At 57.0% G+C, this 15,278-nt stretch overlaps 1 protein-coding gene across 1 annotated transcript in view; it reads right to left on the bottom strand.

Annotated features, from left to right (window-relative positions):
- Positions 1–1,041: 1,041 nt before the first annotated feature.
- TBX19 (T-box transcription factor 19) overlaps positions 1,042–15,278 on the bottom strand; it is a 19,909-nt gene continuing 5,672 nt past the window's right edge. Inside the window, exons 2-8 of the mRNA XM_054712117.1 lie at positions 12,581–12,845; positions 11,190–11,324; positions 9,836–9,897; positions 7,993–8,054; positions 6,288–6,476; positions 4,128–4,263; positions 1,042–1,327 (exon numbers count right to left, since the gene is read on the bottom strand). Of these exons, the coding sequence (XP_054568092.1) occupies positions 1,042–1,327; positions 4,128–4,263; positions 6,288–6,476; positions 7,993–8,054; positions 9,836–9,897; positions 11,190–11,324; positions 12,581–12,845 (1,135 nt within the window). The remainder of the gene's footprint in view (positions 1,328–4,127; positions 4,264–6,287; positions 6,477–7,992; positions 8,055–9,835; positions 9,898–11,189; positions 11,325–12,580; positions 12,846–15,278) is intronic.

A 15,278-nucleotide genomic window follows, 5' to 3' on the forward strand; every position in this document is an offset into this window, starting at 1 on the left:
TTTAGCAAACACACTTCACACCAGTTCAGCTCAACCAAGGTTTATTGGGCACCTACGACAGGCAAGGCACAGATCCAGGAGCTGTGGGGTACAAAGTCAAGGCTAGGCCTCACCCCCAGGGGACTTGCAGTCTGTGGGAGAGACACACTCACAGGCAGGATGAGGTGAGCTCCACGCCAGAGGCCAAGCAGTGGGCGAGCGGGGCAGGGCACAGTGCAGGTGCCTGGTGGGGCATTGGCTCCAGCAATGCCCTGGGCGGGGCAGGTCTGATGCAGGGCGTGGCCCTGGGCGGGGCGGGGCAGGGAGCGGGGTAGGATGCAGTGGGACTAGACAGAGGACAGCTCGGGGCAGAGGCACCGCGGTGGGAAAGCGCACTGAACGCACAGAGCACCGAGGCCGTGTCTCCCTCGACTGACACACGGGTGCTAGCAGGTAGCAGGGAGCTCAGCTGCAGAAGCGGAGAGGCCGGGCCGTAGAGGATCTCCTGGTGGTTAGCTGTGACTCGTTCTGCAGGCACTGGTGAGCCATCGAGGGTTTCTGAGCGAGGGAGTGCGTGATCTGACCTCGATTCCAGGCTCCCTGCTGTGTTGCATGATTAGCTCTACCTTTGCTCACTTCACCCTGAGTCACAGCCTCTTGCTCTCAGAGTAGAAGCCTTGTGGCCACACGCCCTCCGGGGCTGCACACAGACACAAAGCGGGGGCCTCGGGCAGGCACCCGTGGCGCTCACTAACAGCTGCGCACCCGCCCCGCAGAAGAAGGAAAGCCTTCTACAATCATGTGGGAGTAGGGGCGAGGCACAGGACGGTACCCGACGAACCGCTGTTGCCGGAGCATAGCAGAGATCCGCTGCGAGGACAGGAGAAGGCAAACAGGAAGTGGCAGAAAGACCCGAGTACATCATTAGCATCACCCTCGCTGAACAATCTGCCAGTCGGCTTCTGGAGGAACCCACCCCCTGAGCCTCACTCACTGGAATCGGGGTTTCTAGGTGCTGGGCACATGGAAGGTTCTCTGTGGACCCCTGCCCTCGGACCCTGCCTAGCTGTCCAGCGAGGAGGGAGAATGGCGCCCACCCCCTCCCGAGCCACCCCAGCCCGCAAACGGATGCGAGGCCACCGCTGTCCAGGTGGACACGGCGATGCTGGTCAGCGAGGGCTCCCCCAGAACCTCCACCGCCGCCGAAGTGGGCGCCTGGGTGGAGAGGGGCGAAGTCACAGCGGGGCTGCCCAGCAGAAATGCTCCCGGAGACGCGGCGTGCACGTCGGGGCCCGGCCCGGCGGGGCCCCCGCCACCGTTGCTGATGGTCCACAGGCACGGGTAGGGGCTGCGGAGAGAGAATGAGAGGCGGGATGCGTGATGGCATTCCGGAAACGATCGCCCGACAAGCACATCTGATATCGAGAGGCCGTGGGGCTGGAAGGGGCCCTCGCCGTGGCTTCACTGCGGCGCGGACACGCTGGCCCTGACTCTGCAGAGAAGCCGAGGGGGGCGGCGAGGGGAGCAGGGAGGGACAGGACTAGGTGTGCTGAGACCTGGATTTGGAGGCTGGCCCAGCCACGAACAAGCTGTTCCCTCTCCAGCACAGCAGTTCCTGTCCTGGGCCTCCCGGGCGCGGCCTGTGCGAAGGGCAGGAAGCAAGAGGTCTCCTTGGCCAGGAGGGGCGATGTGGTGCGGACACCAGGACACGCTGGAGTCAGAAAGCCTGGCCCAGAGGGCCACCTCGACCACTGGTAGCTCGTGACCTTGGCCAAATTATTTCATATCTCTGAGCCCCAGTCTTCAGGATTGGGGGATAATGATGCAGACCTTTCCGATATTGCTGGGGGATTCCGTCAGATGCGGACGTGGCGCCTGGCGCAGGGCTCCCAGGAGATGGCAGCTGTTCCAATGAGTCTTCCCCTCCTGGCCGGGGGCCAGCTCTGCCCTGGCACAGAGGCGGGCGGGCCCTTCCTGATCCTCTTACTTACAGCGCTGCTTCTCTCACTTGGCTGCACTGAGTCACCCAGCGAGGTCTGTAAACACTGCCACCTGGGCCCCACCCCCGCCCCCAGACCCTGGTTTGCCTAGTCTGGCCTATGCTGGGGGTCAGGACTTTCCAAAGCATTCCAGCTGATCGTCACCCTAACATAGAACCCGGTGGAGTGGCAGCGATGGGGCCCGGCAGCACGACCTCAGTGCCCCGCGCCGCGGCCAGCGTTGGGACGTGGCGTCTGCATCCTGTTGAAGTGCTGCCTGGCTATGGGCGCCTGACCCAGTGCGGCTCTGACGCGGCGTTTCCTCCCCGCCGTCTTTATGGAGGCGGAAGGGGCTAACCCCACCCCGAGGGAAGCAGAGGCAGCAGCCACGGCCACTCGGCCCTACTCCCCTGGCCGCTGGGCCACACAACCTGCAGCCCAGGCCCGGACTTCCTCCCCGGCTCAGCTTGCCGGATTCCGCCCGGTTTCTCCTGCAGCAGCAGCCTTCCAGGTGGCTCCTGTGCAGGGGAGCCCAGGACTTGCTGTGTGGCCTTCGGAGCTTTTCATGCTGCTCGGCTTTGGTTTTCCTCGGTCAGTGAAACAGAAACGCAAGGCCAGCCGTGGACACCTCTGAGCGCTGTCCCTGACGCCCACAGTACCTCACAGAGACGGGGCCGGGATGGCTTACCGTCTTCAAGGACATTCTCTCACATCCTGCCTCGGCCCAGGCCAGGGCGTTCCCCTGAGACCCTCAGTCAGGCACCACCTGCTTGAACTAGAACGTGAGCCACGAGTCCAGGCACGTTTCCTCGTGGCCACTCTTTTAAGAAGGAAAAACAGCCGAAACTGGTTTGGCTCAATGAATAGAGCGTCGGTCTGCGGACTGAAGGGTCCCGGGTTCGATTCCGGTCAGGGGCATGTACATTGGCTGCAGGCACATCCCTGGTAGGGGGTGTGCAGGAGGCAGCTGGTCGATGATTCTCTCTCATCCATGTTTCTAGCTCTCTATCCCTCTCCCTTCTTCTCTGTAAAAAATCAATAAAATATATTTAAAAATAAATAATAAATAAAAAGGAAAAACAAGATCTTATTGCTAATAGTATTTTATGTAACTGAGACTATTTAAAGTATTACTTCCTATTCTGGCATTGGGTGTAAAACATCATTGAGTTTTCTGTTCTTTGCTTCGTCCTCCGTCTTCTAACTTCCGTGTGTGCCGACCCCTGCTGCGCGTCTCAACAGGGGTGAGCCCCGTGTCAAGGGTCAGGAGCCGCCGGCGACAGGTGGCGGCTGCACGGGACAGCATGACACGAGACCCTGTGGCCACAGCAACACCGAGATCACAATTGGCAGCAACACTGGCCACACCTGGCAGCCGGTGGCACACGCAGGCCTCACCCGCGGTACACTGTGGCAGCGTCCCAGGCGAGCCTGGCGCATGGGGTGTGAGAGGCGCTGCTGTAGACCGAGGCCCTGCATTCCAGCCTGAGCTCCACCTGCAAAGTCACGGCCCTCTGACCTCCCGCAGCCCCATCTGGTCCTTTGAACCCCTGTGTGGACCTTTTCCACACCCTGCACGCCTCTGGGGAGCACAGCCGCTGACACGGAGACAGAACCTGCTGCTTCCGAAGCATTTCAATGCATTTTCCACTCTGATCTCCCTCTGACTCTACAGAGTGGCTCACGTTACTACAGGCAGGACAGCGAAGCTCAGTGAGGCTCAGAAAGCTGCCCGAGGTCACAGAGACAACAGAGAGGGCGCTGGGACTCAAGCCCATGTCCTTCCCACTCCAGGCGCCTTGCCTTCACCGCCCACACCGATTTCCAGAAGTGAGAACTAACTGGGTGTCTGTGAGCGCCACGCTGGGTCCTGCCCTGCCCTCGGCCCCTCACCTGCGCTGTGGGCCAGGCACCCGTTCCCGGCCCCGTGAGGACGCAGCTTATAAGAATGTGGACGATCAAGCCTCGCATTCTCAGTGTGTATTCACTTTCCCCTTCGACTCCCCTGTGTTCATTGCCTACCTGCGACCACAATTCACAGGTCTGCCTGTTACTGACCCCCACTGCCCCGTGGCTGAGAAGTCGGGACAATGGCTTAGACCAGGCCCCCTCGGAGAGAATGCAAGGGGGGTCCCCCGAGTCAGGGAGCAGCTGCTGGCGTTGTCTTACCTGGGCCCAGGGTTGATGGGGCCGCTGGTGTGCGGGACGGACAGGATGCTGGCGTGGGGCGTGGAGGAGATGGAAGTCCAGCTGTCAGCTCCGGAGAAAACTTGCAGGTTGTTGCCGGAGCTTTCTAGCAAGTTCACTTTGGAGAAATAACAACAGTTGAGGGAGCGTGCAGACCTACAAAGTGGTGACCAATGCCCTCATCCTGAGGCCATCACAGCCATGGCTTGCCTACAGGTGCCAGCAGCTGTTAGCATTTCTGATGGAAACAGAGAGGAGTGGGAGGCTGGGATTTCTAATGTCAGCTGTATGCCACACGCTCATCTCCGCCTTCAGGCGAGGCTGAGGGTGAGTCTCTGCCCACTGAGACATCAGTCACACTTTAGGGTGTCATCACCCTCAGGCCGAGCCTCAGGGCCCCCAGGGCCTCAGCTGAGCTGTCTGAGGTCCAGAACCTACGCCTCTCAGCAGCCTCCGGCGGACTTAACCCTCTCAGAAACAGTGTCGTCTATGTCTTTGAATCTCCACCTGAGTAAATAGTGTAAATACACGAGAGAGGAGGGAGGGAAAGAGGAAGAGAGGAAGGAGGGCAAAAGAGGAGAGAGAAGAAGTTTCCCGCGTATCCACCTGGCCAAGCCACTCCTCACCTGATTGGCACTTACAACTTCTTCGGCCTCCGCTCTGCATCTTCTACCTCCCCTCCCTCTACCCTGCTCCTCTTCCGTTCCCCAGACACCAGCCCTCGCCCTTCTGGGTCTTAGCTCACACCACGCTGTCATCCGGAGAGCCCTTCACCTCTGCTTGTGTCCCATGTCATCCGTCCTTCACCCCGCCCACCCGCCCCTCGTTTTCCACGCAGCCTCCACATCTCCAGCGTCAACCCCTCTGGGCAGCTCTGCCCTTTTCCCCTCAGCACCTGGGCCTCTCAAACTCTCCTGTGCATCAGAGTCACCTGGGGACCCTGTTAAAATGCAGCCTCTTTCAGAGGGAGAGCCTGAGCGCCCACCTTCTAAGAGGTTCCGGGGGGCGTGCAGGCCAGGACCACCTTAGTGCTGCCACTATGTCGCGTGAGGAGTGACGTGTGGATTCATGCACCCTGAGCCCCTCCAGGGGAGACACTACACCCCAATCGCCTTCCATCGCCTGGAAGAGGCCTGGGGACATGCTCCGAGGGCGCGTTTTGTGTGCCGACCACGGAAAGAACCAGGAAGCCGTGAGAACACGGCTCAGCGTCAGACATTCAGCTCCGCTCTCCCTCCTGCAGCAGCTGTCGAGGTGGCCAGGATGCAGGCAGGGGCACAGGGACAGGTGCTGGCGACCAGGAAAGCCCTCTGCAGACTCGGGGCTCCCGAGTCCCTGGCACTGCAGGCCTAACACCTCCTCCACCTCCCAGCCACGGACTTGACTCGCTTGTCTTATTTCATGTCGCTCTCCCCATCTGAGAATGGAAGCTCCGTGAGGGTCTGATTTGTTCGTGGGCAGAACCTGGAATCCCATTGGCCCCTGATAAATATTTTTTGCATAAATAACTGAACGAGAAATCCATCCTTGGTTTCAGTGCTCCCTCCTTCATAAAAACAGCCAGGCAAGGGGTTGACACAGGCCAGGGCAGGCCGGGCAGCAGTCAGGGAGGGTAAAAGCACACATCAGCGTCAGCGTAAAAAATAATCAGACCAAAAATTATCAAGGTTGGCTCTGTGTGCCTTCAACTAATCCTACGCAAGCCTGGGTGCAGAGCGGCCGCTCCCCGAACCTTCCGGGCAGCGCCTCAGGACGGGCCCCGCGCTCCCAGGACTGAGCCCTGTGCCTGCAGAAAAGCCCGGGAAGGCAACGAGCGGCTGTCAGACGCACCTCCAACCTGGCTTTCTGAAGCAAAGCCTGGAATGGCTCCGGGCACCATGCCCCGCACCATCACACCCATCACAAACCAGGAGACTCAGTGTCTTATGAAAATTACAAAACACTAGCAACGTCCTATCTAAAACCAACTATTAGTATATAAAAGAAGACATTAAAATGACAACATACAGTGATCTTACCTGTGTTCCATGAAAGGGGTTCCTTCATCCTCAGACACTTCTTTTCATGGTTTATCCATCTCTCTCCTCCACCCCCACCCCCACCCACCCAGGTGCCTGGGGGTTAGTGAGCAGAGCCACACACCTGAGGGGGAATGGGTCCTGTGCACGTACGCGGACGGGTAGGGGGCCGGCCGGTGCCCGCGGAGGCCGGCGTAGCGCTCACAGCCGTGGTGGGTGTGAGGGGCAGACAGAGGCAGAGGAGGCGCATACTGGAAATTGGCGTTCCCGGCCGAGCACACTCCATCCGGGTTGGAAAAGATCCAGCCGCCCACTAGGACAGACGAGAGGAAGACACACTGACACCGCAAGTCAGGTTCCCAGCCACCGTTTCTGTGTGGACGACACTGAACGCCCGCCGTGGGACAGAGCCCCTTCCACGTCACAGCCCGTCAGCCTCCCTGGAGATGGATGGCAGGTCCTGGCCAGGTTTGTGGCACCGGAATCACAGCGATATAAGAGGCTATTGGATGCACACGCTAATGGAAACTCAAAGCTTAAGTTGCTCTGACGTCACCGAGTGACATTAAACGTCAGTCTAAGAAGGAGGTGTCAGCTGCAGCCACCAGGACTGTTTGTTGTGGCTGCACAGAAGGGGTGAAGGCCTCTGTATTGCCCCCCACCCCCACGAAGAGGATCCGAAAAGCAAAAAGACGGGGAGCCACTAGCCTGCCTGGGCAGCAAGAACCTTGCAGAATATTGTAGAAGGCTGCAGAGTATTTCATAGAAATGTGTTTGTGAATAATCACCCCAATTGATGCAAAAAATGCATCTTCATGCTTTCATGATTAAAGTAACACTCAGCAAACTGGGGTAAAAGGAGATTGCCTCAACATAATGAAGGCCACATCTGAGAGCCCACAGCTCACAACAAGCTCAGTCCGAAGGCGAGAGCGTTTCCTCCGAGGGCAGGGAGACAGACACCCATTCTTGCCACTTCTGTTCAGCGTGATACTGGAGGTCCCACCCCGAACAATTAGGCAAACAAATCAAAATTTAAAAATAAAGAAAAAAGAAAGAAAAGGCACCAAAATTGGAAAGGAAGAAATAAAGTTATCTCTGTTCACAGATGTCATGATCTTATATGGAGAAAACCCAAAAGATTACACACACACACACATACACACATATACACACACACACACACATACACACACATACATACAAATGTTAGAACTAATAAACAAATTCCGCAAACTTACAGGACATAAAATCAACACAAAAAAATCAGTTGCATTTCTATATACTAACAATGTCTCTATCTATGACTCTGTATCTATCTCCATCTCTGTCTCTATCTCTCTGTCTCTCTGTCTCTCTGCCTCTCTGTCTCTCTCTCCGTCACCGTCTCCATCTCCATCTCTGTCTCTCTGTCTCCGTCTCCATCTGTCTCTTTCTCTCTATCTCTGTCTCCATCTCTGTCTCTGTCTCTCTGTCTCTGTCTCCATCTGTCTCTGTCTCTCTATCTCTGTCTCCATCTCTGTCTCTGTCTCCGTCTCCATCTCCATCTCTATCTCTCTCTCTCTGTCTCTGTCTCTGTCTCCATCTCCATCTCCATCTCTGTCTCTGTCTCTCTCTCTCTGTCTCCATCTCCATCTCCGTCTCTGTCTCTGTCTCTCTGGGAGCTCTCGCCAGGGCACAGACTTGTCTTGGGTGGAAGAAATGACCCGCTGGGTGTCGACGGGAGGTTTGGGACAGGCCAGCGGTCACGACAGTGGAGAGTCTGCTGTGGTGGCGTTGGCTCCTGGTGTCGCCCCAGGCGCCTCCCACGCCGAGTTCACCCAACTCACGGTGGGGACAGGCCACGTGCTGGCTCTCGGAGATGGCGTCCGGGATATCTTTCAGGTGGCTCCTGCAAGAGGAACGAAGGCACCATGGCTGTCCAGCCGGCCACTCACGTCAGCGCCAAGTCGCCCCGAATCTCGGGGAGCACCGCCATTCTTGAAAATCGAACCCCCTTTCCCCGAAGCTGCTGTCTCTCCCACTCCCCGCCCTCCAGGCGCTGCATCCGCCTGGGCCACTGCTCTTTGAATCACAACTTTACGGGTTGCTCCAATTCACCGTGTTTATAGCTCTCTCTACCTAGTTTGATCCTGTTGACTTCTGGCCATGGTCCCGCCTGACAAAATCCAAGCCCTAACAACAGCTAAGATATGTGGGGGGACTTCAAGGCACAACCTCACCTGTGCCGAGCTAGACCCACCCCGATCCCGTGAGGGACATACGGTGTAAAAGGGAGTCTCAGGGAGAAAAGGGAAGTAGGCCAGATCAGAGTGGGACATGGCGAAGCTCAGCCTCAAGGCAGGACGCTCACTCCTCGTCCTGGATTCTCTGATTGTACCACGCTACCAGCGTTTGAATCCAGGTTCTGTCATCTCACAAGGCAGATTTTCTTTAGGCCTTTGCTTATCTGAACAGGTTGCAAGTATGTCTTCTACATCCTCAAAATTAAGTCAAATATTGACAGGCCCTGTGGCGTCATTATAAACAGCTGTCCATTGACCCAGAGCCTTCACGATGAGAAGGAAACAGACAGCTGTAGGAGGCATCAGAAAAGACTTGGAACTCAGGCAGTGAAATCTGACCACTTCCAACGGAATCATGTCAGTGCTCTGGGCCTCGCTGAAGGAAGTCTATGACAAGTCTACCATTACTTTTTCATGTTTTTCCTAGAACGGAAGGAAAGAGACCGGGATTGAAGTCCCCGGCCCAGCGTGGTAGAAGTACCACTTACACCCGGAAGTCTGCCTTCTCTCAGACCTGAACGGTGTGGCCCGCTCACCTGCACGAGCTGCTCAGATGAGTGACTCACCTTCCCTGGGCTAAATGTCGTTTTTGGAAAAATCCAACTTACTGAATCCAGGGATACTTGGGGAGGGCAGGGTGAACTATATAATTCTAAGCCACTTAATTATTTTTTAAATGTGGTTGTGCTAGCGTCAGGAATCTGTAGAAAAGCAGGTGACAAAGTATTGCCAGTTAGAGCAGTGGTTGGCAAACTGCGGCTCGCGAGCCACATGCGGCTCTTTGGCCCCTTGAGTGTGGCTCTTCCACAAAACACCACGGCCTGGACGAGTCTATTTTGAAGAAGTGGCGTTAGAAGAAGTTTAAGTTTAAAAACTTTGGCTCTCAAAAGAAATGTCAATCATTGTCCTGTTGATATTTGGCTCTGCTGACTAATGAGTTTGCCGACCACTGAGTTAGAGGTTCTTCCAGACTTCTATTATAAGGGACAGATAATTATAAGTTTGTTGAGTTTTATTGATTTTGTTAAATATTAAATTGAGTATTAAAAACATTTCTATTAAAGATAAAGTTAGTGCAGCCCAGCCAGTGTTGCTCAGTGGTTGAGTGTCGACCATGAACCAGGAAGTCACGGTTCGATTCCCAGTCAGAGCACATGCCCAGGTTGCAGGCTCGATCCCCCGAGGTGGGGCGTACAGGAGGCAGCCGATCAATGATTCTCTCTCACCATTGATGTTTCTCTCTCTCTCTCTCTCTCTCTGAAATAAATAGAAACATATTTTAAGAAAGGTAAAGCCAGTGCTACTCGTCTAGCTCTTTCTGAAGAAGCAGAAACCCCACCTTTGCAGCAATCAGTGCACCAGGTTTTACTGAAATGTGTCTACTCACCTTTCCTTGGCATCCAGGAAGGCTTTGGCAAAGGGGTTGTACTTGATTTTGAGAGCGGTTATCTACGTTCACAGAGATAAGAAGTGTTAGTGAAATCAGGACAGGCAGAGCAGACAGACCTTTCCCTTCACCTGGGAATTTCTGTAACACCAGACCCACCCCCGTCTCTTCTTCTCCCTCCTCCACGTTTCTCTGCTGGCTTCTGCACAAAGCCACTATCGATCGCACTGTCTCTGGCAAAGAGCGTTTTATGGTGGCCCGTGGCGAAACGACAGGTGCCGTGAACGTGAGCAAAGACAGGCCAAAGCACGGGGGACGAGCAAGCCTCGTGCGCTGAGCCCGCACCCTTTCCTGGACTTACTGGTCCATCTTTTCACCCATTACTGGACACCTCCCGCCTGTCAGTTAGGGTCCAGCCTGGGAACCAAGTGGGAAGCAAGGCCGTGCGTCCGGCCTCGCCGAGAGGAGTCGGCCTCACCGCCCTAATTCTTCAGCCGTCGCCCACCCCCGGGGCCGGTTAGCACAGCATACAAGCTCTCACCCCTACCCACGGTCACCCGATCCCCCCCACACACACACACCCGGGCCTGCTTCATTTTCCTTCGGGCCCCTGACATATATACACCGCGTATCAGACATACGGTACCCATGTGATATACGTATATCTGGTCCTCCTCTCCCCACTGGGACGTATGTGCTGAGGGCACAGACACGTGTTTGATTCACTGCAGTTTTCCCAGCACGTAAAGCGCCCAGCAGGGAGGAACACTCAACAAGCAGCTGCTGAATGAACGGATATTGACAAGAACACGTGCGTCAGCAAAGGCCCAAGACGCGCGGCTCTTCCTGGCGCAGGAGGCGGATGCCCAGGAGACGGGGAGGCGGCTGCGAAGTCACGTGTGCACGCCCCGTCTTCCTCCTGCTTCGGGCTCAAGGGGTACGCGGTGGCTTTTTAAAAGCCCGCACAGTGAACGGAGAGCACAGTGCGCCGTGCAAATGAAAGCTAACAGGCAAACATGTGTTCTCCCTCCCGCCGTCCGTCCTTTCTGCAGACACCCAGCTCCCTGCAGGCACGGCCCTGGGACAGCCCTGGTCCGTGCTGGTTCCTCGCTCCGCACGGCCCGCCCACTGGCAGCCGGACAGGAACAGGCGAGAGGGAGCAGCAAGCAGCCACCCCACTGCTTAACTCCGCCTCCGCCAAGTGTCTGAACCCTGAAAAACCTACCTGTCACCCCAGCTGGGTGATGGCAATGAAGCACCCCCTCCCCGTCCCACCACGCCCTCCGGGTGACACACACACACACACGCACACACACACACACACACACGCACGCACGCACGCACACGCCCTCACCTCCTCGTTCTGGTAGGCGGTCACAGCGATGAACTGGGTTTCGGGGAAGGAGCAGTTCATGACCATCCGATGGGCGCCTCCCACGCGCACTATGTGCACCTGGGGCTCGTACTTGTGCAGGGAGTTCAGCATTATCTGTCGGTGCAAGAAGAGGAAGGCGAGCCATGCAGAGCCCGGGCTCTCACGGGTAACGGACCGGCGGTCCCGGGGTTCGCCCCGAGCTCGCACTGGGCCTCCCCGGCCCCCTGAGACGCCCCGCACCTCTCTGAGCAAGAAGCGGGTTCTCCCAGACGCTGCAGGGACCATAACGTCGGAGCTCACAGGAGGCTGGGGTGGGTCCCCGGGGAGCTGTTCTAAAGATTATTCCATTTTCTGCCCAAATCCTGACTTCCTTCTTTTTCTCCCCCTATTTCCAGCGCAGTGATGTGGATTGTGACCCCTCACCGTGCTGGTTTCCTTCGTGGGAGGACCCAGCATTCCGTGCCCAGATGTGGCTGCATCCACAGGAGCTGCCTGAGGAGTAGGGGTGCCGGCACCTGCCCGTCACGGAACACCCACTCCACGCCCCCGCTGAGAGGCGCTGCAATGTGGGAGGCGGTGACGGTTCACTTCCCCATTTCCTGTTTTAATAACACCTGGAGCCTCTGAAAACTGCCAAGACGTGGGGGGCTTCCCCCCCACACCCCAGGCTGAAACATGACCTCCTGCGTCACGGGGCTGAGCCGGAGCGATGGGGGAGGCGCAGAGACTGCAGGCTAAGAGGCTGGCCACTCGAAATGTGGGAGTAACAAACCTCTCCTCTGATGCCCCCCAAATCCTACATTTCATAAAGTGAACAGCAGCCCTACGCGGAGCTCTGGTATTCCACTCCCACCAGAGAAAACAAAGGAGGCAGACGCCCCACGTCTTGTCCCCTCGCCCTGAAGACCTTCCTGCCTGGAAGTTTCTTTGGGTTTTTTCCTGCAAACCCAAAGCTGAATCCATATTCTACTGACAATTATCCTAATGCCCAAGAGGAGGGAGCCATTATTTCATTAGGAGCCGCTTTCGATTAAGGCATTCGTCCACTGCCAACATGCCACTCTCACCAAAATAAAAAGGGGAGAGCGAATAACAAAACCCGCGCCCAGCCTCTCCCTCCCGGGCGCTCCCTGCGAGGCCGTGATTAAGTAAGCGCTCTCTTCACATCAGGAAGTCCATTAAAAACCGAAAGCACCAATTAAGAGCTGTTTATTCCTGTTTACATTGGGGCTGGGGGGTGGGGTGGGGGGAGTAATTGGCTTCTGTGGGAGAAGAGGCCGGTGAGGACCCCTCTAATTGACTAAATGCACCCTTGTTCCTTCTTGATTGGTTCGCGGGGCGGCGGGTGGCCAGGCCAGGGGCGCTCCTACCTGGCCGCCTCCGCTGAGCTTGTTGGTGAGCTTGACCTTGCTGAAGGAGATGGGCGCCTTCATCCAGTGCGCCCCGAAGTTGGGCGAGTCCGGGTGGATGTACACGCAGCTGTGGCTGGAGACCTCGGGCTTGCCCGCCGGCACCCACTCCCCGTTGACGTACTTCCAGCGGTGACTGTCCGTGGGCACAAAGTCCAGCAGGAGGGAGTACATGGCGTTGGGGTCCAGCCCCGTGACACTGATCTTTAGAACAGGGAACATCCGTCTGGAAGAAAAGCAGAAACGGAGCCGCGGCAGGGATGTGTGAGTGTTAGGGACACCGCCGCCTGTCCAGCCGTCTGTCCGCTCTGAGAGCCTTGGGGTGCAGAGAAGGCCGGGGGACAAATAAAGAGGAGCCGAGCAGCAGGCCCACCCCCACGGAGCCCTTTCCACAGATGCACTCTGTATCGGGGTCACTCTAACCCGTGGGCTCCACGGCAAGTCTGAACCCACCCCGCTAGGCCTCTGACGGGACCCTGCAGCCCACGGCGCACGGTCAGATGCACGTTCGCGCAGAGAGCATGCCCACGTCTTCGCCCGCACACGGGGCCCTTTACACTCACACCCCGCAGCCCTTCCCAGTCTCAAGAACGCGAGCGTGACTACAGTGAGAGCCCTGCGAGCGGAAGCGTGTTCCACGGAGAAGTGAGTGAGGCCAGTTCCTTTCCTGCAGGACGTCTCAGAGCCCCCACTCCGCGGACGTGCTGCACAGACCTCTGAGAAGGGAGCATGCGTGTGCACACTCTGAACTCAGCAGACAGCACAGCCATCCTTGCGTGAGCACCTTGAGGGCGTCTGCGCCCAAGGGATGTGCTGGTGACACGCGGATCTGGCTCGAGGCCTCCCGCACCCGCGAGGACACACAGCACGTTTGCTCTCACGGGCACTTGCACAGCCACCTCACCACCTGGCTTCTGACTCCCTCTGGTTCACTTTTCCTTCACCAAACATTCAAAGTTGCTCCACTCTGTCCTCTGTTTCCAGGCACACACACACACACACACACACACACACACACACACACACTCACTCACACACACACACACACACTCACACACACACTCACACACACTCACACACTCACTCACACACACACACACACTCACACACACTCATTCACACACACACACTCACTCACACACACACACTCACACACATACTCACACACACACTCACACACACTCACACACACTCACACACACTCACACACACACTCACACACACACACTCACTCACACACACTCACACACACTCACACACACTCACACACACACTCACACACACTCACACACTCACTCACACACACACACACTCACACACACTCACACACTCACTCACACACACACACACACACACTCACACACACACACTCACTCACACACACTCACTCACACACACACACTCACACACACTCACACACACTCACACACTCACTCACACACTCACACACACACTCACACACACACACACAAACACACACACACTCACACACACACACACACACACACACACACACACACACACACACACCTGACTGCCCAGGGGCTGTCTTATTCGTCAGTACGGCTTTTAAAATCTGCAGCCCCAAATCGAGAAGCTAACCATCCAGAGTCTAGATAGACACTGCTGGTCCATGAACCAGCGCATCGTGTAGCTGGAAGTTTACAGAAATACGTGCCCTCAGACCTCACTCCAGCCCCACGCCATCAGAACCTGCTTTTCCAAACCCCCAGGGAGCCATAGGGGCACACATTAACGCTCAGAGGTCTGGTTGGCGCTTAAGATGATAACTAAGGAGACATGCAGGGCGTGGGGGGCTGGGGGGGTGTCTGTCTGAGGACTGGTGCTTCTGAGAGCTGGGAGGAGAACTAAAGGGAAGTGGGATGGGCCTGCCGCTGGGAGAAGGGGTCCCAGACGGCCAGGGACGGGCACGGCGAGGGTCTGCGGAGCCCATCGCGTGTGCAGCGGTGCCCGCCCCGAGACAGGCAGAATGGGAATTGTTACAGCGGCTCCCTGAGCTCCTTGGACATTTCCTTGGCTCAGCCCCTGCCTCTCCCGCCACACTCACACCTTTTCTCTCTCCCCTTCTGAGTCTTCTAGAAAGTAAACGTGTGCAGGCCCAAGGAGAGGAAGCCCCCACCCGAAACGCTTTCCTACATGCGAATACCTTATTGGAGGTGCACTTCCTCCTTTAGCAAACAGCGGGAAGCGCCTGCCCTGGGCCGGAACTGCTGGGGGGGAATTGGTGTAATTCTCACCAGCTTCCTGTTCGCCGCCAAGTCCGAGCGGAGCCGTCAGGCCACGAAAGGCAAACAGGTGTCTGTCCACCATGTGAGGTAAATTGAGTGGTCAGAGGGCCACGGGGCACGCCCGTGGGGGGTCAGGAGGGGCTAGAGAGGAAGGATTGCTCTCCGTGGACCCCAGGGGCTCGGGGCGACATTCAGCTGAGGCCTAAATGACAGACTCCGCACGCCAGAAACCGGTGACATCGGCACACCTGCACACAAAGGACTCGCAGTCCCACGGGCCTGAGGTCCAAATGGGCCTGGGCTACTGAGGGAGAAGGCCGGGGGGCTCAGGCAAACGGAAGGAACAATCCCAGTTTCCACTCCGCCACCAACAGGCTCGCGTGCCCTCTCCTCTCTCCGCTGCATCACGC

Source organism: Eptesicus fuscus, chromosome 22, assembly GCF_027574615.1.
Source record: "Eptesicus fuscus isolate TK198812 chromosome 22, DD_ASM_mEF_20220401, whole genome shotgun sequence".
NCBI classification, from domain to species: domain Eukaryota; kingdom Metazoa; phylum Chordata; class Mammalia; order Chiroptera; family Vespertilionidae; genus Eptesicus; species Eptesicus fuscus.